Source organism: Molothrus aeneus, chromosome 13 (genome assembly GCF_037042795.1).
Source record: "Molothrus aeneus isolate 106 chromosome 13, BPBGC_Maene_1.0, whole genome shotgun sequence".
Classification (NCBI taxonomy): domain Eukaryota; kingdom Metazoa; phylum Chordata; class Aves; order Passeriformes; family Icteridae; genus Molothrus; species Molothrus aeneus.
The window spans coordinates 11,083,620-11,105,326 of record NC_089658.1 but is presented as its reverse complement, the minus strand read 5'-3'; the positions used below and the strand labels follow the sequence as shown (position 1 = coordinate 11,105,326).

The 21,707-nt window shown below is 40.8% G+C and overlaps 1 protein-coding gene across 1 annotated transcript in view; it reads right to left on the bottom strand.

Annotated features, from left to right (window-relative positions):
• The window catches only part of SH3GL3 (SH3 domain containing GRB2 like 3, endophilin A3), a 42,304-nt gene extending 21,044 nt beyond the window's left edge, over positions 1–21,260 (bottom strand). Inside the window, exon 1 of the mRNA XM_066558685.1 lies at positions 21,151–21,260. Coding sequence (XP_066414782.1) covers positions 21,151–21,195 — 45 coding nt within the window. The 5' untranslated portion in view covers positions 21,196–21,260. The remainder of the gene's footprint in view (positions 1–21,150) is intronic.
• Positions 21,261–21,707: the final 447 nt, after the last annotated feature.

Below are 21,707 nucleotides of genomic sequence, written 5' to 3'. Positions count from 1 at the left end.
CACACTATCAACTTCCTTAGGGACTTCTGATGGGACAAATCTCGTCCCTGCAGCCAAGAAAATTAAAATACCAAAAAATATCAATCTCAAGGGTCTGTTTCCCAAGAAGGAAAATGTACTTTTTCTACCAAGAGATCTCTGAATCATACAAAGTTAAAAAAAAGCATGAGAGTACTGCTCCAGTGTTTACATTCACAAAGAACATTCCTTCTCACTAATATTTATGAACCCACTACTTCATTACTTGCAACTTCTCAGGCAAACAGGAGCAACAAGAAGATTATTTTTAGGAAGAAGGTGAACTGAGTTACACAAGGATATGCCCCCTAGAGAGGAATAGAAGAGAAAGGTGTTTGTGAAGCAGCTTGCCTGGGAAGGGGGTGCCCCCAAATAGAGATGTTCTGGGAGCTGCCAGGGGAACACAAGCTCAGCACTGAGCACGTCACTGTTGAAGGGTCCTGTGCAGATCTATGCCAAGCATTATTGTCCAATCTACTTCCTAACACGGAGCAAACTCTTCAGAGCTGAACACGACCCAAGTGTAGAGAAGTCCAGCCAGGCAATCAGCTGAGCCCTCTAGAGTCACCCCTCCAGCGGCCAGCATCAGCAGGAACAGACCCAGTCCATCAAAACTCCCCATGTGTCCTGCAGACAGAAGTGCCCATGGACACAGGGAATGTCTGCCTGCAGCTCCCATGAGGAACCCTTGAACAGCCTCAGCTGTGGAGTGGCAGCAGCACAGCTCTGGCCAGGTCCAGTTCTGCAGCTCAGCTCTGCTCAGGAAGGAGCTCCAACAGTGCAATCCATGTGTTCTGGGATTGAGAAAGCCCTGACAAGCACTGGTACACCGAGGGAGACTGAGCAATGACAACACTCCCCACTGATGGAGGAGTTTCAGTAGGCAATCCAGATACACCTCACAAACCAAGATGTCTTTCAGCAAAATCCCCCCACCAACCCATCAACTGGAGGTTCTGCTTTGCCCCTGATTGTGTGAGATATTCACACCTATGCAGACAAGAATTTCTGCTGCTTTCAACTCTTTTATAAACAGTTGTGCTGTACCATATAGTGTGGACTCTCCTAACTTAGATCAACTTCTGTAAATAAGGACTGCAGAAGGACTGGGTACACGTCAATGTATTTAATCAAATTTACAGCCTTTGCCTGGGAAACCCAATCAAAGAAAAAGGAACAGGCACAGAGCCCAAGAACATAACAAACAAGGTTACTGGTTGAGGAATGTGTCTTTTCTTGAGGAAGGACTTCCACAATCCAAAAAAAGATGGAAGAAAATAGTTTAGAGCGTTATTAGTCAAATAGCCTGATTTCACATAGTCTAAAGAAAAGATTCTGCCATGTGGGAGGATTATCACAACAGAAATTTTTCAAAAGAGAAGGGCAGCCTTTTTAACCAAGCTACTGAGAGCTCTACACAAAGATCTGCCACAATGTCTGTGATGTGGGTGTCTGACCAGAGCTCCCAGTTCCCAGCTCCTTTGCAATTCTTTCTGCTGACAGAACTCCAGGATGCATTAAATTGTCTTGAAAAAGCAGGAATCAAAAACTAAGAAAGAAAACAAAAAGGAAGCAAGACCTGAGTATATTAAAGGTCTTGACAGATTGAAAAATTCTGTGCATGTGCTTTAGAAACTCATCATCTCTCAAGAAAGCAGCAAAAGATATGGTAACACCTCTTGGTCTCAGAAAAGTCTACAATTGATTAGGTAAGACAAAGTACCTGGCATTAAACAACTAAGTCATCTGCAAAAACAGGCCAATATGCCAGATATAGTCTTGCATTTTAAGGAAGTCAGTAACACCTAGTGAAAGATTTACTAATCAGTTTGATATTTGCTATATCTGTTTAAAAAATTAATCTCATTTCTTTGACAGTGATACTGAGAATTTACCACATATGATTCCTGTGCTCTTCCTAGTGTATTTCTTGTATGTAATTTTTGCAAGAATTAAGCACAAAATTACATATGGGTTGGTTTGGGTGGTTTCATAAAAATTAATTTAGTAACAGAAACATCAGACATTGAATTCTAGCTCTGATATTGCTTGACATTGTTCTACAAGTAAGCCTATGACAGAAAGAGAATTTTAAGTAGGGTCAGGAATGCTGGGCACTTGATGTTCCTTAGTCAACACTCAAAATCCTGTACCCAGCAGATCTAGTCTGCACACAGTCATGCAGCCTTTTAAATTAACCTTATTAACCAAATCCAGCCAAAGTATGTGTAAATATAGACTGTGTAATCTAGACTTACAAAGAAGTCTGCACATTGAGAAGGGTGCTGTCTCTTGCTCTAAGCAAGCATGTCCTTTGAAAGGTCTTAGCATATTTCAGAATATTTTATCCTCAGCATGTAATGGACAGCTTTACCCTTTCTGTGACACTCCAAAGGTCTCAAGTGCCTCTTTAAAAGCAAGCCCCTGCTACTTGTGCTGCTTTTCCACATGTCTGGATTCCAGACTTCCTGCTCTCAGCAAGAGCTACTCTTTAGCCCTTTGGATGCTTCAGGAAACATGGGGAACAAATTCATACAGGCTGAAACCACACATCCAAGCTCCTAATACAGCATTAATGTAGGGAAGGAACTACAAGACTAAATGCTTGAATTTGGGTTAAACCAACTTGTCCTTGGCCACACAGGAAACAACTGCTAACTCTGAAATGAGAATGCCAGAGTCACAGATCTTCACTATCTGCCCTGAGGAATGCAGTCTTAAATAAAATATTATATCTGTATTTCTGAGCAGGCAAAACAGGGGGAGTTGTGTTTATGGTACACAACTGTGAGCTACACAATTTATTTATATGGGAATACAATTTATTTATTTATTTATTTATTGTGAAAATGTAATTCCTGATTTTGTTGCAAAAATTAAGAGATGAATGCACAATCTATGCAAGAAAGATTTTTTTGTACATAGTATGTAGAAAAGTGTTTATATCTATTTTCCATGTCAAAATAGATATGATAAATAGTTTCAAGTTTTCAAATTTTGAGTGATACCACTTAAATTCTGCAAAATGATGTGTCAAAGGACATTCTTTTCCATGCAGGTCAGAAGGCTCAAGGATTAACAACTTTTTATTATGCTTCAACAAATACAGGCAAGTAATGAAAAACAAGAATAAAACAAAAAAATTACAGGAAAAGAAGATACAAGCATACCAGTATTTATGAAATAACTCAGTGGCTGGAATGCTATTTCCTGTTGAATTTTATATGATTTTTCTTCAAAATAATAGAATTGATCAACAGCTTTTACACACACCCACATGTGCATATACACACTCCCACATTCTCTTAAGTAAGCCAAGAGGTATTAGAGACCTGGATGCTTTTGAACACCCCACCAAGTGCTTATCTAAATCTCTAGGCATGTAAATACTTCTTAAGAGTCTAACCCAAGAGACTCATCAGAGAAGCACACAGGACTCAACACTGCCAAGATATGAGCTCTGTTTCATTTCAGATTCTAGTCACAAACAGCTGAGAGAAGCTAAACTACTACTACTGCATTACTACTACTTAATGTTTTCTTTTGAAGAAATATTTTGTCCTTGAGTTTCATCTGGCACAGCAGAGCAAAGACTGTTCTTTACATTCAAAAATAATTGCTGGATAGGTTGTATTTCTTTAATCAATCCATACATCCAGCTCATAGAGCCATCAGTATGCCATAGGGCACATGCAGTTTGGGGTAGCCCCCGTGCATGGTCTGCATTTATCACAAGGAGAACACTACAGAAATTGCAATATTTAAACTATTGCTTGGCTATGGAGTTACCTGTACATGTTTGGACCCATCACTTCCTTGAAAACTACAATGTGTATGGCAAGGTCCACAGCACTGTGGCCTAAGACATTTCAAACAGGATTAAGAATTCTGACAATCAGCAAATACTTTTTTCACAAAAATAATCTAGATGCTTTAAAAGTACACAAGAAGTTGAATACTCTAGAAGGAAGGCAGACTTGCACAACAAAGCTCAGACTGATGGCTCCTGGCTTGGCAGAACTGACTGTATAAATGAAAATATATCTTTTGCAAAGAAACACTGCATGATTATTTGCAAAGCAATGGCAATCCTACATACTCAAAAGGCACATGTAATAATATTATATTATACACAGAAGCTCAATTTTTGCAGCATTCTTTTTTGTGCAATGAATGCATTGATTTCTTCCAGGAGTCCACTATATGCCTCCTTTTCTTACTTCTCAAATCCCAGTTTCCTACACTTGCAAAATTAGCTCAAGCTGGCACTTCTTTCACCTGTACGACCAGTGCCAGAGTTGGCAAAAATGAAGTTTTAAAGAAAACCATGGCAGATATTATTGCTTTTGGAAGGGTATTTAATGCTCCATAATAATTTAATTCCAAGTCCTAGTCAAAACATTAGCACTTTAAATTCCTATAAAGAGGTTTTCTACAATTTCTTCTTTTAGTCTGAGGATCCCAGTTTCAGAGCCTCTGGTGAGAGGTGGCCCAAAGCTGTACCAACCATCACAGCTCAGACACTGGAGAAGAGCTGCAGGAATGGAACATGCCCTGGCAAGAAGGGATGTAGCAATTCAGAGCATTCCCTAAGGAGCCACTAGCAGCTGAGTTCCCAGGGTCCCAGTGACAATTTAGACTGCTGAAGCTCCTGTGCAAGGCTGAAGTAAAAACACTGCTTGCCTCCCTGGAAGAGAGACAGCAAAAGTGATATCCCTCTGTCCTATCAAGGTTAAATCAATGCCACAGGTTCAAATACCAGAACAAAGCCTGCTCTTTGTTAGGGTATCATCATCTCTGAGATTGAGAAGAGTTTGGCTCGGTGCTCAAAAACCGAAACAAGGAGGAGGGAAGGGTAGAGCAAGGAAATCACTTTGCCATTGACTGGTTTTATACCCCCAGTTCTGTGCCAGGGCAGTCAGCTCTGTCAGGCACTCACCTCCTGCACTGGCTTCTCCTGGCAGTGCCCTGGGTGTATTCACCTCACCTTGCGGCACAGGAGTGCAGAGCAGTCACTCTCACAAATCTCTTGAGTATTTCTACTAAGCTTTGTAAGTTTTCTCTCTCAGAGACCTTAAGCTAGCCCTGCATCCCGAGAAATGTTGTTTTCTCCTTATTTACTCATCACTGGTACCTTAGCACCTTTCTCTTTTCCTTTCAGTCTCTTTTCATGGGCACTGCTTCCATTTAGTTTGTTTTTCTCTGTTGCCTCACCCCTCATTATCACTCACCTCTATGCCTTAGGTTTCTTTCAGTTTCCATTTTGTTCTAACACTTCTCTCTACCTCTGCTGGATGGCCTGCTGCAAAACCTGAGCAAACCTCATACATACACACACCCACACTTTTTCCAGAAGGTCTAATCATGATGCTCATGCCAATGCTCAGCCAAACTCAGAGGTACCAAGAATTGTTCAGCTGTTGTTCCATTTTTGTTGCATAAGTGTCAAAAAACATGTTTCCACAGCTAGGAGCAGTGGCTTGATAAATTGTTCAGAGAAATGATACTTAGGCGGGAAATGAAACATTTTAGAATAACCAGTTACTTTGTGCATCTACAGACGATAACAATTCATTCAATTTTCCATCTTAAATATTCTCTCTCACAAGCCAGCTCCTCCTTCCCTTTTTCCTGATTGTGTCTCTCTTCTGTTCCCATCAAGAGATGTATCTACTTTTGTTCTCTTCAGTGTTCTGTTCAGGAGTCATTTATCGGTACACTCTCATGTTCTTTTATCAAAGTACAAGACTGGTTCATCCTGGTAACTTACAATTTCAACTCAAGGTTAAAAGAATAAAGAGTCCTAGGACAAAAAGACCATAGAGAACAGCCCAGAGAAGATCATGTACTTGCTGTTATTTTGAGAAACAGAAAATAACAAAAGGAGCAGGAAGAAAACAGCCAGAAAGAGATAAAAACTACCTTTGCTTTCAAGGAGGGTTGCAATAAACCTTTCCTTGAAAACCCACCTTTATCAACTTTGCTTCCAATCACATAGATAAGCACCCTTTATGACTCCACATTTCATTAAATTAGACCTTCTGCCTTTAAGTTGCAAAAGCACCTTCCCTCAGATGCCCTGACACCTGAACTTCAGAACACAACAGATAAACATCAGCACTTGCACTGACTGGGAACACTTGCCAAATGGCTTATAAGGTACTGAGTGCCAGGCTCAGAAAATGCAATACACCTTGGTTCTAAATCACCTGCAAGAGTAAAGGCTTTTGATTAGAAATCTGTCACTTAGACAAAATATCATCAGCATCTGTTTAACCCTTCATTTTTGAAATGGGACTTGAGTCTCCTCCTGCCTTCAGACCTGTCAGCAGCAAAACACTTTTTGATTTAAGCTTCAGGTGAGACCTACAGCTCTACCAGGTAATGTTAAATACACGAGCTAGAAGCATACAGAATGTTTAATGTAATTGTAGCAGAAAATGTTTAAAGGAATATATTCCACCACTTAATAAACCTAAAAGGCTAAGTCCTCTCTCTTATAATGCATACTGTATTTGTTTTGAGATAATTTTCTTTACAAAGGTTTTTGACAGAAAAATATTAAGCAATCAGTAACCACATGCAGATAATTATGGCAGGACCCTCAAGTGTAGTTGTAAAAAGTGTTTTTTATTTCTTTCCCATAACAGAGCAGCTTTCTCCACTTCCTAATTACACACATTCCTTATTCCTTTTAACCACTAGCACAAAGTTTAGACATTAGCCACTGAACAGTGTGAAAGGAAATGTGCTGTACATTTAAAGGAAAAAAGAGCAGCTGTCACAAAGCAGTCACTTGATTCCAGCCACAGAGACCTAGAACACCTCAATGGCAGTGGCCCAGCACTTGGTCCAGTAAAGAACAATTCAAACACAATTCTTCCCCCTCTGCTCCCCCATGGTCTCTTCACAAATGAGCTGGACCACCCAGTGATTAATGGAACTTGTTATTAACTAACCCAGACAATCTACCCAGCAATATCATTATCCTGAAATTGGACTTTTACCTCTGAGCCCTACAGGCTCTTAAACCAGCTGAACTGGGGCTCAGCCCCTGCTTCTAGGTCTGTAATTCTGAGACACATAGTAATTGTCTAAAGTCTTAAATGCTTTAAACTTGAAATCCCTATCAGACTTGGCATCCTTCCCAGGTAACTACACTGCCTTTCTGAGTGCACCCACTAACTGCAATTTTCACTTTAACTGTTTGACCACAGCAGTGGGATGAAAAAGTAAGAAACGCAGGCTTCACAAAGGCACTTCCAAACCACAGTGCTTTTACACTTGATGCCTTTGGTAGCTACTGAACTTTGGAGGCAGCATAACCACTGAGAAGTGCCTTCCAGAAACTGTGTCCATCTCATGGCAAACTCAGTTTTTCAAGTTACCCACATGCCATCTACTCCTCCTTGCCTATAAATCCAATTTGTGGCAAAATCCAGACACATTTCAACAACAAAAATCATATTCCTAAATAAAACCTTCATCTCTATGTCATTGCATAAACCATGGAGCTCCAGCAACTCTCTCTCATGCTTTCTCCAGACTTGTTCCAATTCTCTGCACAGAAAGATTTCCCACTGCCCTTTATTGACTTCAAATGTGGTCCTTCCAAGCAGCACTAAAAGATCATTCCTACTTACTGCAACTGTTCAGTCAGAACATAAATAGTTGTTCTGAAGCAAGCCCAAATGAATACAGCTCTGAGGCCAATATTTCTACACATGACAAAACAGCCACTCCAGTTTGACAACTGTACTTAGTCTTTAATCAAATCTTTAAAAGTATTGAAAAAGGAGAGTAAGATACTGAACCCTGAGAAAATGGAGGCAAATGGCATCAATCAAACAGGTCATTAGCATGAGATGGTACATACACCAATGCAATGTTGCCTATGTGCTTAAATTAGATGCACACAGATATTGAAGAAAACTATTATCATGGACAAAGGACAGTCTTGTTCATATATGAATAAAGTACAAGACTCTAGACTCTATAATGTGATTTTGCATTTCTATAGAGAGTGACTCATTTCGCACCAGGCGGTGACACGTCACACTATGACTGAGCACTTTAGCCCAACTTGTCTGCTACAGCTATTCTTCAGCACATGATTGTACAACAAAAACTACTTTGTACTGCAAAACCTTGAACTCTTCCTGACAAACCTCCACTGTTTCCTAAAGAACTCAATAGTGATGCTTACACATGCATTTCTACATCTAGAAATTCAAAGTCATCATTATTGTACACATCTCTAAGGGAAAACACCTTTGAAAGAATTCAAATGTAATAAACTAACCAATCTAAATTTTTGGACACAGACACATTATTTGTTCTGCAAGCCTACTTGAAAAAATGTAACAGTGTCAGACTCAAGACTGCCCATTTTTTAGAAGATACAGGTGCTTTTAATGAGAAAACCTGATTACATTAAAGTCTCTGACAGTAATTTAAATTATTGATGTAAGACTTTAAATAGCCAAGAACAATGACGAACCTGAAACCGTGAATCTCCATGCTCCACACTTTTACTTCCACATTTCATTACGCAAATCTAAAATACTGTTCCCTAATCTGTTTGCAATCTTGTTTGTGAAAGTGAACATACCCTAAAAAGAGAACTGTAAAGCCATGAAAGGGCTGTAAAAAGATACCTGTAGTGATTATCCTTCCTCACTTTTTAATTTCACTGACTTCTCACTCAGTTCCAAACTCATGATTAAAAAAACATTCTTTGAAAAGTAAATTTTGGGGTTTTTTATTCTAAACTATGGCCTCCCATCTCATTGTGTTGGCAGTTGCTTGTCCAGCCAATATAATGCAACTGAATGTGCACAAGCACTGCAGAGGAGTAGAGTTAGTGGGTGCATCCCACAGACCCATCCTCCTCAGGGTGACCAGCACAAGCAGCACCTCAGTGCTTGTCAGAACCATTTTCTGCCTCTTTCAGCATTTTGTTTCAGGTAAAACTGTGCACTATTTCATTCTGTTTCCTGTGCATGGAGAGGAGTTGGAGCTGTGAATGACAAGTTACACACTGCGTGCATTCCACTGGCTGTTACCACATTAACACTTCTTCCTCCCTCCACAGGTTCCAAGTGCAAAATTTCACTTGGCAGCAATATCGTTCTGATTTGGCCTTAAAACAATCCCCCTTTCTGAAGCTGTTCCCTGCGCTTGTAAGGAAGGTGTGGCTTCCTTTTTGACCTACTCATATATATCCACTGCAAAGATGAGAGAGGGTGATTGTACCATAAAACAAAATCCTTAAAATCAGAGATTTAAATAACCCCTTTACACACTTCCTTTCCAAGTAATATGAGAACCTTTTATGTTATCTTCTTCCTCCTCACTCCTGTGTGATTTAAGATGTTTTTATATTGGATGTCTCTCATGACTATATTTAAAAATTGCTTTTACAGATGCTAATAAGTAATTGTGAAAAAAGTCCCTTAAAACATTCTGTTTTGCCCAGAGTACTGAGAGAACAGGAGAAGTTACACCATATTTTTTACTGATTATCTTGCCCCTTGCTACCCTTAACAATGTCACCCTGACCTGTGTCTCTGCTGTACATCACTTGTCCCAGTAGTGCTTACTCCAGCTGAGCAGAACTTCCCTCCCCAGACTCTCCTCTCAGCTGAAATAAAGGCACTCCTTCCTCCACTTAAGAAATGTGTCCATCTCTCCTTCAACAGCATTCTCAGTCTTTTGCTGAAGCCTGGCTGAAGTCTGTCAGATCTCACGCAGCTTGAGGTGCTGCTTTCATCAGGAACATTGCTTTTACCTACATCCAGGCTGATGATTTCACTTAAACCACTCAACTGTCCTGTCTGGATTCCAGGCTTGCTGGATTAGGGATAGATCTTTTTTCCCCTCACATGAGATATTATCATCATCACAACATTCACCATTAACCCAGGGTGAGCTGGTAGCAGAGATTCCTTGTGGGCTCATCATTCAGAACTCCAGCAAGATAAAAATCCCTTACAAAGCAGAATTTATTCTACTCTCTGAACAAAACATTCTAATAATCATTAAGGCACTTTCTCACAGCTGCTTAGCCTTCTCTAAATCCTTTTCATCCCTGTCGAGACATTGCCTCCATTTCCCTTTCACTGGTAGCAGCAACTCCTGTGTGCTGTGAGCTCTTCAGTGGGTTAATCCACCTGAAAGCTGCTCACACACTGGAGCTGGGTTGCCTTTGAGATGGATAAGCTGCCTCTAGCAGCTCAGTGTGTGTGATCACACAAGCACCCAGAGCTGACTCAAGGAGGTGGACAGGACCTTACCCTGAAGGTAGAGCAAAGCAACCACAGCCTAGGTTCAGGGTGATGCAAGTTGCCATGGAATTTTGTGCTGCACCTGACAGCATCCAGCCGTTAAAATGACTGCACAAACATTGTTCCTGCACAAGCAGTGCAAAGGTGTGTGTACAGTGAGGGGGTCTGACTTCTTTAATGACCTCTCTGCCCTAAATCAGTACACTCTACATTACCATTCAATACCTCTTCATTTCTGCTCACTTCCTACAACAGCTGCAATTGCCACCAGTCTAGTGAAAATCTATGCTCTGCCTTGTTCTAGGGAATGTTGGCATATTGTCAGTCATAGTTCTGGAAGAGAGCACCACTCTGATTCATAGCTCCTGAGAGGAACTGAATACACTCCATGTTCCCAGAACATTATGTGACCAGTTCCAGCACAATGCCCTGGAATTAAACCCAAAAACTTGATCCTTCACTCTTTTCTCAGGTTAAACTACCTAGCTCGTTCAAGAAGATGGCTCCCACTAAATACATCACTGATTGTAGCACAAGCCTGAACTCAGGGGGGTCCAGTCAGCTTTCAGCACATTAAGAGTCACAGACCTACCCACAGATGTAAAGCTGGACAAGTATTTTACACCTTACTGTAACCATAACCCAGTGTGGCACCCTGCAGCTGGGTCCTGCATGATGTCTGACTAGGTTACGTTGCTATAGAATAGCCAATTGCACCATTTTTCTGTGAGAGTAACATGCTGTTGTTGGTATTTCTTTTACACCATTTTAAACAAAAAAAATGTCCTAGTTTGTCAAATAGGAGAGATCAAGCAACAAAATTATCATAGCCTGCATATGCAGAACAAGAAATTAAAATCCTTAAAACATGTAAATATTTTTTCTTCTTAAAACATGTAACTACACTGCATAATTCATGAATACCCAATTGCCCTCCTGCATTTCCACCACCAGAGACTTCTGCTTATTCGACAGCTTTATTGAAAATCTATTTAAATACAAATCAGCTGATCTAAAAGTTCAATTTTTTTTTTAAGGCTGAATACATTGGGACATCTTATTAGGACACCAAGCACTTACACATCTTCAACACCCACATGCATGATTAGAAAGATCACTTACACACAACTGATGTCAAAGAGCCCTGTCAAAGAGCAGGAGAAAGTCATGGATAACCTAATTCAGTTTCTGTAAAGCCAGAATATTTTCACATCACCTTTGCTGAAGTCACACCTATTCACTTACATTCACCACCAAAGCAGTTTATTTGAGTCTTAGCAATTTCTTGGCAAATAGTTTTAGTAGTTTAAGTGCAATAGTTTAATAGTTTTAGTGCAAACTAACTACAGGATAAGCAACACAGACAAGATGTGGGTATTTTTAATAGTGACTTAAAGCTTTAAGCTCAAAGCTTATGTATTTGGGCCAAATATTTTTAAATTTGTCAAAGTACAAGGGCTGCTAGCACTAAAAGATATGTTGCAAATACTTAGTTTTAAAAGTTACTATATGACTACATATTTATCTAAACTAAGAACATCCTTGGCAGTGCCATAGCTTAAAGTGACAGTTTTAGTGAATCCATTACCAGCAAAAATGTGGTCAAGATCATTCCCTACAGAGCCCCAGGAGAGCTGTGCAGAGGAAGCAGAACAAGACTGTCAACAGAAGCTGTACACAGCCAGATACACCAACAGTCAAAAATGGTAATTTTAAGTTGATTTGCTTTAGAATTAACTTCTCCTCACATTAGCATGCTATTTCTCATCACCACATCTGCATGTTTATCAGCAAGTCTACATTTTATGCATGAAAAGTGACAAATAATCTGTTTATTGCTCTTTCAGAAACTATTTCCCAGACAGTAATTCTTACAGAACCCCATTCCACATAATCAAGTAAGAAATTTGTCCTTCAATGTTATTAAACTGCTGCTTACATGTTTTAGCACTTAAGACAAGCTGTGTGGATTTGAAATCACTATAAAATGGACTGAGAACTCCTCCTCATACCCTTACTTTTTACTGCACATTATTTTGATTTAAATGGCATCATTCCTACTTATCTGAGCTGCCAGTCCTGTAGCTTCCTGTGCTTTTGGTACACCTGTGTGTAACACCCATGTAACACCCTGTGTGAAACACCCACGTTCTTCTGCCACAGTCAGCCCCCACTACTTGATACTCAAGGCAACCTACCTGGTTATGCTGTACAAGGGTTGCACACCTTCCCTTTGAATCAGCAAGCATATTGTCTGTGCTTCTTGACAGGTATCTTGTTTGATTTTTTTTTAAAGGCATTTTAGTTCACAGTTTTCCCAAGCCTAAGTTCATAACCAGTATCAGAGCACTGTGAAGCAATGTACTTCCAGTTCCTGGGTCTGCTACAAATGCAACTGAATTTTTAATGGTCTTAAAAAGTCTCATTCCTCAAATATTTTGAAAAGTCCATCAATGTGCTCCTTGCAGCACTGCTGACTGAGCAAGGACCCATGGAGGCCCTTAGAAGCACCACCCATGGGAAAAAAGAAAGAACTTAAGATTATCTTACTCTTTGCTAATGCAACCTATGCTCATCATGAGTTGGGAAACCTAAATGGAAGACACAAGTCTCAAGCACTTTCTTGTATCAGAAAGTTTGCAATAATCCATGCTCCTTTTCATTCACTTAATAGAAAACCTCCATGTATCACAGTGAAAAGTGAAGAAAAAACCCCCTCATCCATTGCTTCATCAGTTTGTTCACCATGACTAGTTTGGAAAGGAAGTCACTGTATGTTTTTGCCTTATTTTCGTAACTCTGTTTCAAAACCTGCCAGTGGTTTTAGGCAGCAAGACATTGGTACACACAACACCACAAACTTGAATGTAATTGGGGATAATAGGGCTCCTCAGCTCCATTTCTAAGAAAGACACACACTGTCCTGAACCTCCTCAAGGCACAGCTCTTTCTAGTAGTAAGAGCAGCACTGCAGAAATGCACCACTGACTTCATCCATGGGACAGAAAAGTGCTTCCCTCAGCACTCCCACAGAACTGACCTCCACTGTTATCAAATTAAACAAATGACAGAGAAAACTGAAATAATTTCCAACTATAATTTACACACAGAACACAGACCCCTGCAGAATTCCCCAATGAGCTATAAAGCTCCAGTGCAAATGAGGTCAAAAGGCTCTGTCCTCCTCTGGGGGGGCACATGGCTTTGCAGCAAGAAATTCCTACAGAAAAGGCAGCACATCCATCAGTAGCAAAACAAGCCAAGTCCCATGAAACAGAAACCTTTAACCACAGATGAACAGATCACTGAAGGGAAACTCTTAATCATCAAACTCACAATGAAAATGCCATGATTCTTGCATTCTCCAGACAAAACAAAGCAGTAGATACGGCCCTTTGGATCCTGCATAGTTACTAAAATGTACAGGAAAAAAAAGCAAGTAGGGATTATTCAGAAGCCAAATCCACAAAATGATAAACAGTCAATCTTAAAGGTAAGTAACAGCTGCTGTGTTCCAGTGCCTCAGGCAGTCAGTCATCCAAGCAGATCACACCAAACACAGAATTCATCCTAACATCTTTAAAAATATTATTTTCTTTGGAAGAAATTTCACAAGAGGAGACTGGAACTGCTGGTTCTGAGTTGATGAAAGGTTAATTTCCTCATTTAATGGGTCTCTTTCCCCCCTCCCCCTGCACACATCTCTTGTGACCCAGATGCCAAGCTGGCAGGTGCTACATGCTCTGCAGGAAAGAAAGACAAAGTGTTCCCGTGTTTGTGTGTTCTCTGACCATACAGATGGCACACACACCAAATTTCACTTTCTAGCTCTATAAACAGGATGGCAAAAGGCAAATCCTAATTTTGAATCAAAACACTGACTTTGTGACTCCCAATCCAACATTTTGTTTATGGCACTTAGTACATTTCACACGCACGCACACACATTCTCTGCTGAGGGGATACCATCACCCAAAAATCCCAGCTTTTAAAAGATTGCTTGCCCATTCCAGAGGGTACTAAATACAGTAAAGGTAATTGAAAATATCATGTTCAGCCTTGCCAAACTTTCAGTCAGTGAAATTACATCACATTTATATGGAAACATTAAACCAAACCAATATCTACATTTTGCATTTATCAATACATATGCAAAATTACTTTTAAAAACAATATTTGTTTTAAACACAGTGACTGGACATTGCATCTATAGTCTAGAATCACAAAATCTACTTTTGGATCTACCACTGACCAGCTCCTTATCCTTGAACTCATGTCACTTTCTTGTACCATATTTATTGGCAACTGTAAGGAAAAGAATGAGAACAGTAAGACCTACCAGCCTTTGCAAAACACTCACAAGGGAATAAAGGGGCTGTTACTACCTAGGACCATTACCACTGGTTTTTATATATATTTTTTTCCCTTTGTTAAGAAAAAAATTTAAAAATACCTTCTCTACTTTTTTACCTTAGATCTGTAACCTGACTGCAAACATAGAAAACAAAATTTTAGAACCCTTTGATTTCCTTTGAGTCCTGGCTTTCTTAAGTCATGTTCAGTTGTTAACCAGACTAATTTCACTGTAGTCATTACAGTTCATTAAACACAAGTACAGTATCAAAAATGCACCTTAATTAGGATGGTAAGGAAACAGAATTGATTCTCCTCAGAGGCTTGGCATTGTCCTTTGAATAGCAAGTATGTAAGGCCAAGTTATTTTTGTGTTTCACGTGCACAGCTGCTGCTATCTGAGATGCTGCAGGAAATTAACTGGGATATTCTCCCACCAATGCATAAACCTCTTAGTAACTCTGATAACAGAAACATGTACACAGTGAAAGGACACTAGGGCTCTAGAAAATCGAATAGAAGGTGTAACCTGATATTTGAATGGCTCTTTTCTAAGTGGACTTCTGAAAAGCATTATTAAAACCTACCGGTTCAATTCTCAACCAGCCATAAAACTCCAGCAGTGCCTTCCTCTCCATGAACAGAAAAGAGACCAATGAGAACTCAGCACAATATAGAATTAGACTATGGCAATAAACTGGGGTGAAAGTGGCATTAACATAAACAGAAGCACTTTGTCCTTAACATTATCATTATAAGAGCAAGTCTGGGGTTTATATACTTTTTACAGAAGCTATGAAGAACGGGATGCATTTTATATTTTATTTACATGTGTGTTTACAGAAAGTGCAGGTGCACTGCAACTCCACGTAACTCCAAGTGCTGCTAAAGAAAATCCCAGTGCAGTGCTGCTGCTGGCCTTGCCTTGGCTGTTTGTTTTTCAGCATTGCAGGATTCTCAGGAGCCTGCACTGCAATGTATTACCCAGCATGTGCCGCAGTGACTCAGGCAGCAGCAGGAGCCTGGCATGGAGTGCCAGCTCTCACTCCAACTTTCAGGATGCCTGTGCAAAACTCTACAGCAAAGCCAAGCTATAAAAGGAGATGAATTCAAGGAGAAAGTTCAGCTCCCACTCTATTATGCCACTCTCTATTCTTTTTCAATGCCTTTCAGACTTTAATATATAAATATTTTATGGGTAAAATATAAATAACCTCCTTCCAAATAGCAGCTGCATCTCTGCTAAGTTTCTGAGTTACTGCATTATGATCCCCTCTTGCAGGCTGTGGGAGCTGCATTGTTAAAGGCTGCAGAGCACATGACCTCACCTTCTGCTAACTTGTACTGTGCTAACTGAAGCACTCACAGCTTCTTTTTGCTACACTTCTGCCTTACTGCCAGGCCACCTTAGCAGCTGATAAATATAACTGCAGAAGTACAGTTATTCATTTAAAAACATATCAGACAAGAAACTAAATTCTTTTGTCCTTTTCACCACTGTTCTCCTTCCACAATTCTGTAAGATTTGAAGAAAAGTAAATCCAACTATCTAATAAAATCTAGGAACAGGACAGAAGCTTTCTCTGCACTACTGTCATGGATTTATCATTCCCAATTCACACTGACTGTGAAAGGACAGTATCTCTAACACACTGTATGATAACAGCTTATAGCCCTAGGAAATAAATATAACTAGATGTAGGCAATAAAGTTTCCCTTCACATCTCACTGTCAAGTTCAAGTTCTCCTTGTATACAGTTTACCAAAATATTTCCTTTGCTATCGAGCCCTTGTGTAATTGAAGCTTTTTGTGTATTAACTCAATGTCAACATGGACCTTAAAGAGGCTTAAATATTATGTCTAGGCTAGTATCTAGAGCATAACAGAAAAGAAAAATAGTCAAGAGAACAAGAAAAGAAAATCACCAAAAAACACCACCACCACCCCTAATAATCTAACAACAAAATCCAATCACACAACTTATTCTGTCTGGGGAACAAGGTGGTCGTGGTTGATCTGGTTTTCACTCCAACAGATGGGATCAAAATGCCACACAAATCAATGGAGAAAAGGCAGAAATCTGGGATATATGAAGCAGCATCCCTGCAACTGTTGGTGACAGCTGAAAGTTTAAAAAAGATTAAAAAATAGAAAAAGGCCATTTAAAAATTGCTAAAAAAATTGCAGCACTTGAAAAGACAAATGCCATTCAGGATACATAAGAAATTAAAACACAGAGCATATTACTTATATATTTATTGCACTAGGTTGAAGATTTTGATTGTTTTGGTTAGAAAATCTGCTTCCCCTTAGGCTCTGTCTATAGAAAACAGAACCAGCTCCTGGCTCACACTCTCTTGGAGCTTTTCTTCCTTCACTGACAATGGGAGAAGGTTTAAGGACCCAGCCTGCAGAGGCTACAGTAGCTGTTGATGACCACATTACAAAGAAGACAATAATTGTGAATATTGGCAGATGTGTTTCTTTTCTCAGAAAAGCATTACTTTCCACTACCTCTAAGAACCTAAGCCTAAGAAATATTACATGAATAAGTTGTTGAAAGTGAAAGTGCTTCTATACACAGCTTTCAGCTACAATTTAAAAAATATTTTTTTTTAAGTGTGAATTGAAAATCAACAGATTTCCTATGGCAGTATCAGGACTGAGCTTTCAAAACACCCTAAGGGAGGGAGGTTCTGAGCTCACCAGCCTCCAAGCACTTTGAAAAATCACAAACCATTACAGAGAGATCCTAGCCTGGTTTTAGAGCACAGCAGAAATTAGAAATTAATCTGACACCTATTAAGGCTTTCTTATTCACTCTCTGTGCTTCTTGCTTTTCTAAGCTCTAAAAATACTCCCAGCACACATCAGAAGATGCAGGCCTCCCACCACCTGGGTTATCCCACATACATGCACAGAGAGCCAGGCCTGCAGAAGCAGCAGGCAGAGACACACACCTACATCAAAAGATTTCAAACTGAAAACAGGAAAACAGATCTGATCTGGCAGGGGCTGAAAGCAACAGGACACAAACTCTCACTGCAAACAAAACTCCACAAAACTTAATTTAAAAAATATATTTAAAAAAAAAAAGTTGAATTTTATGGGAGTTGCACATGAATTAATCAGGCCTGAGAAACAGCCTGCCCTGCTTATCAGCCAGTGAGAGGTGGTAAGACACTTCACAGGTTCTGCTTGGTATTTCATGAGTTAAATGAGTAATAGTCAAGGAATCATCACTGATATTTAATGGAAAGAATGGAAGAGATCCTCATTGCAGATCATTTTCAATTAAAGAACTTCAATTTAAACTTATAACCTAAGTAGAAAGCATAGTAAAGAAAATTCTAATAACATGAAGGGTGTTATCACTTCATAACAGACACAGAAACTTTGAGATACATCCCAGCTTCAGGTCTATCCATGCCATGACACCAGGGGAAGCAATCATTAGGGGACAGATAATGGAGTAGCACAGCAGCTTTATCTACTGAATGTACAGAAAAACAGCTCAAACTCTACTCATCTTGTGTTAGATGTGTAACACAAGAGCTGTCTTCTAGATCTCACTGCCTGACACTTCAGTGAAAACCAAGCATGCAATTTTCAGTGGAAAATAAAAACAATTGGGTAAAAAATTCTAGGGGAAAACCACCCAAACACTTCCTGTGAATTACTGGATTACAAACAGACAGACCCATGGTGATTTTTACTACACCAGCCAAGTTTGCAATGGCTTGTCATGCCTGATTTTGGCAAGTGCATTAGTAACCATAAAAAGTTAGCTGCTGACCTTTCATAAAGGAAACACTCATTTACTTTAGTGTAACTTCAGACAAACCAAACTGACAAACATCAGACAAACATCCCAAAACCTCAACTGTGTGTATCAAATCATAAGTAATTTTTGTTTTCCTGGACTCCTGCACTTAGAATTTAAGCCTACACACAAAGGTGGTCACCACTAGTCAGCAAAAGCTGTACATACACAGGCTTTTTACAAGCACAAAACTGAAATGCAGTTTTTAGCAAAAAAGTTCAGTGGTTCATTAAGAGCAAGCAGAGTTTAGAATAACTCCATTTATTCTACCTAATATTTTTATAACTATGTATCTATACTACTCTATATTTCATTTAGAATTGTAATTTATTTTCATTGAACAGAAGTCTACTTCAGCATGGAAATAGTATATATGTATCTTGCCATTTTTGATATTTAGTCACATTTCTGAATGAACTGTTAAAAACAGACTGTCTTAATACACTTACTTCAGCCTTCAGATTTTTTTGTCCTTAGGTTCTGTCAGCTTTCAAATATTATTCTTATTCCTTAATCACATGTCCTGACAGTAGTCTCATTCCCTCCAGTATTCCTCAATGTCCTCTGGGACATTTGCCAGTTTTTGTCATCTGCCCCCATTCTCCTTTGGGAACACTAAAGGAATTAATTTCATTCTTTCCCCAAGCAATGCCTGTCTCTGCTGTTAACAGTTACCACTGGCATCTTTCATCCACTCAATACACAAAGGTCTCTGTCTCCTTAAGTGATCCCACAGTACTTGGAAATTTAACAAATCTTCTGTAGCGAAATACCTCTCATGCTCTGCATTTTCTTGCTTTAGCATTTTGTAAAAGAATTCTTCTAAAAGATGGAATCCCAATATTGCCATTTTTCATGTCCCACCTTATTTTTGTTAGTTCAAAAACTTTATGCATCTGGGCATGACTGAGCCTCTGTGTGCCTGAGATAAGCAGTTTCATTGTTTAAACATGGCTGGTTTGATCTACTACATATATATGCTATTTCTTCTGTTATTTTCCCCAACATCTTATCTGAATTCTTACAGAATGAGCTTTTAAGAAGGGTCTTCTGTTACCTTATGTACAAAAAACCAAAAAACCAAACAGTATCTTATTCTTGAACTTGAATTTCCTAATAATGACAGACTTCTTCAATCAACTGATTTAAAATTTCTTGCATTTGAAAATAAGTTGAAATTTTACCTTTGACCCACCCTGACAAGAAGAATATTCTTATGAGTTATGCATTGCAGTTCCTTACAGTATGGAATATTGGAAGCCATACTGCAACTTTCCAATAAATGCAGTCCAATTCAATATATTCTACAGCTCCTTTCTGCCATTATTCCTACCTTTATCAGATCCCACCCATCCTTTTGTTTGTTTGTTTACCTGACATGTGAGCAGGATTAAGTAACCTGCACTGTACCAGTTGCTAGACAAGAGGGCTCTTGCTGTGGTTACCTCTCAAACTTCCTCAGTTATGTATCATCTGCTTCCTGAGTTGCAAACTCACTACAGCAAAGGCTGCATCACTTACCAGCATATCAGATGCAAAACAAGCCAAAATCTTTAATAAATTGTCCTTGGATTTGTTTACTGTACAGATCGAGCATTTTCTCAAAGGAACAGTGAAAGTTAACTAAAAGATAACAATTCACAACATTTTTCAGGATCAGTACATTTCGTGAAAGAGAGCACGGTACTGAAACATTACATACAAATATTTATCATCTCTGTATCCAAACAAAGTGCAGATTCTGCACTTGGGTTGCTGACAAGCCACATAGCTGAAGGAAGACCTAGAAAGACAACAGCCAAGCACTCAAAGAACCTTTATTTTCCTCACTCTCACCAAGAGAAGAGCAGCTGTCAGATTGCACTGAACTGGTCACAGACACTAATTTCGATATTACCATTATCATTAATGACAGCCAGCAGAATTACAGATCTCTTTGACTTGGAATGAGCAAGCAAAGCAGCTGAGACTTCCAAACACCTTCAGTGGAAGAATCCCACTGCAGGCACATCCTAAAGCCCCCACATCAATGCAGGGTTTGGCACTGGCACCAACCTGCCATGGAATTCAACCAGGCTTCCTGCTTGGCAGAAAGGTGCTTCTCTCTTAAAAGAAACCAGCTAAACTATTAAAGCAAAGCACATAGAAAAGAGAAAAGAGATAAAGGGGTCAGAAGAAGATGAAGAGTCACTCTAGAGAAGAGTACAGGATCTAGAAAAGAAGGGAAAACTCTAGAAACATCTGATACCCTCTACAGGACAAACACACGGCATTCCAGGTAGGATAACAACCAGCAATTCGTGGCAGATCAAAACAATGAACTCTTTAGGGGAAAGCTGCTCCCATACACGCTGTAGCTTTAACTGAGGCCTCAAAACACGAACACGAACCCACGACTAAATAACAAATGTTATTAACTAAAGGAAAGACCTGAAGCCCCAAGCAAAAGAATGGAAGAGGCAACCTTCTGCTGTGAGAACCGCACAGGGAGCTGACAGGCAAAGCCACAGGCGCAGGACGCGGAGGTAACGCCGAGGGAAACACTCCCCGGGGTGCCGGGGTGATGCTGCCACAGACGGAGGGGGGACCCGCCGCCCGTGCGGGAGCGGGCGCTGGGCGAGCCGCCCATCACCAGCAAAGCCCGGCCGGCCCCGCCGCGGCCCCCGTACCTGGCTGGCTTTGTGGAACTGCTTCTTGAGCCCCGCCACCGACATGGTCCCGCCGCCGCTGCCCCGCGGCCGCCCGGGCCCAGGGCCGCCCGCGCCCGGCCCGGCCTCGCGCTGCGCCGCCCGCGCGCCGCCGGGAGCATCGCCCTCCGCGCGCCCGGCCGCCGCCGCCCCATTGGCCGCCGCCGCCCCATTGGCCGCCGCCGCCCCATTGGCCGCCGCCGCCCCATTGGCCGCCGCCGCCCCATTGGCCGCCGCCGCCCCATTGGCCGCCGCCGCCCCATTGGCCGCCGCCGCCCCATTGGCCGCCGCCGCCCCATTGGCCGCCGCCGCCCCATTGGCCGCCGCCGCCCCATTGGCCGCCGCCGCCCCATTGGCCGCCGCCGCCCCATTGGCCACCGCCCGGCCACATGCAAATGTGGCGGCAACGCCGCCCGTCTATTGGCTGCTCGCCGAGATATGCAAATGAAACGCTGGGAGACGCCCACGCTGCGCTGTCGCATGGAGACAGCGGCGGGAGCCGGGCGGGGGCTGCGAGGGGACGGCGGCGGCGGGGAGCA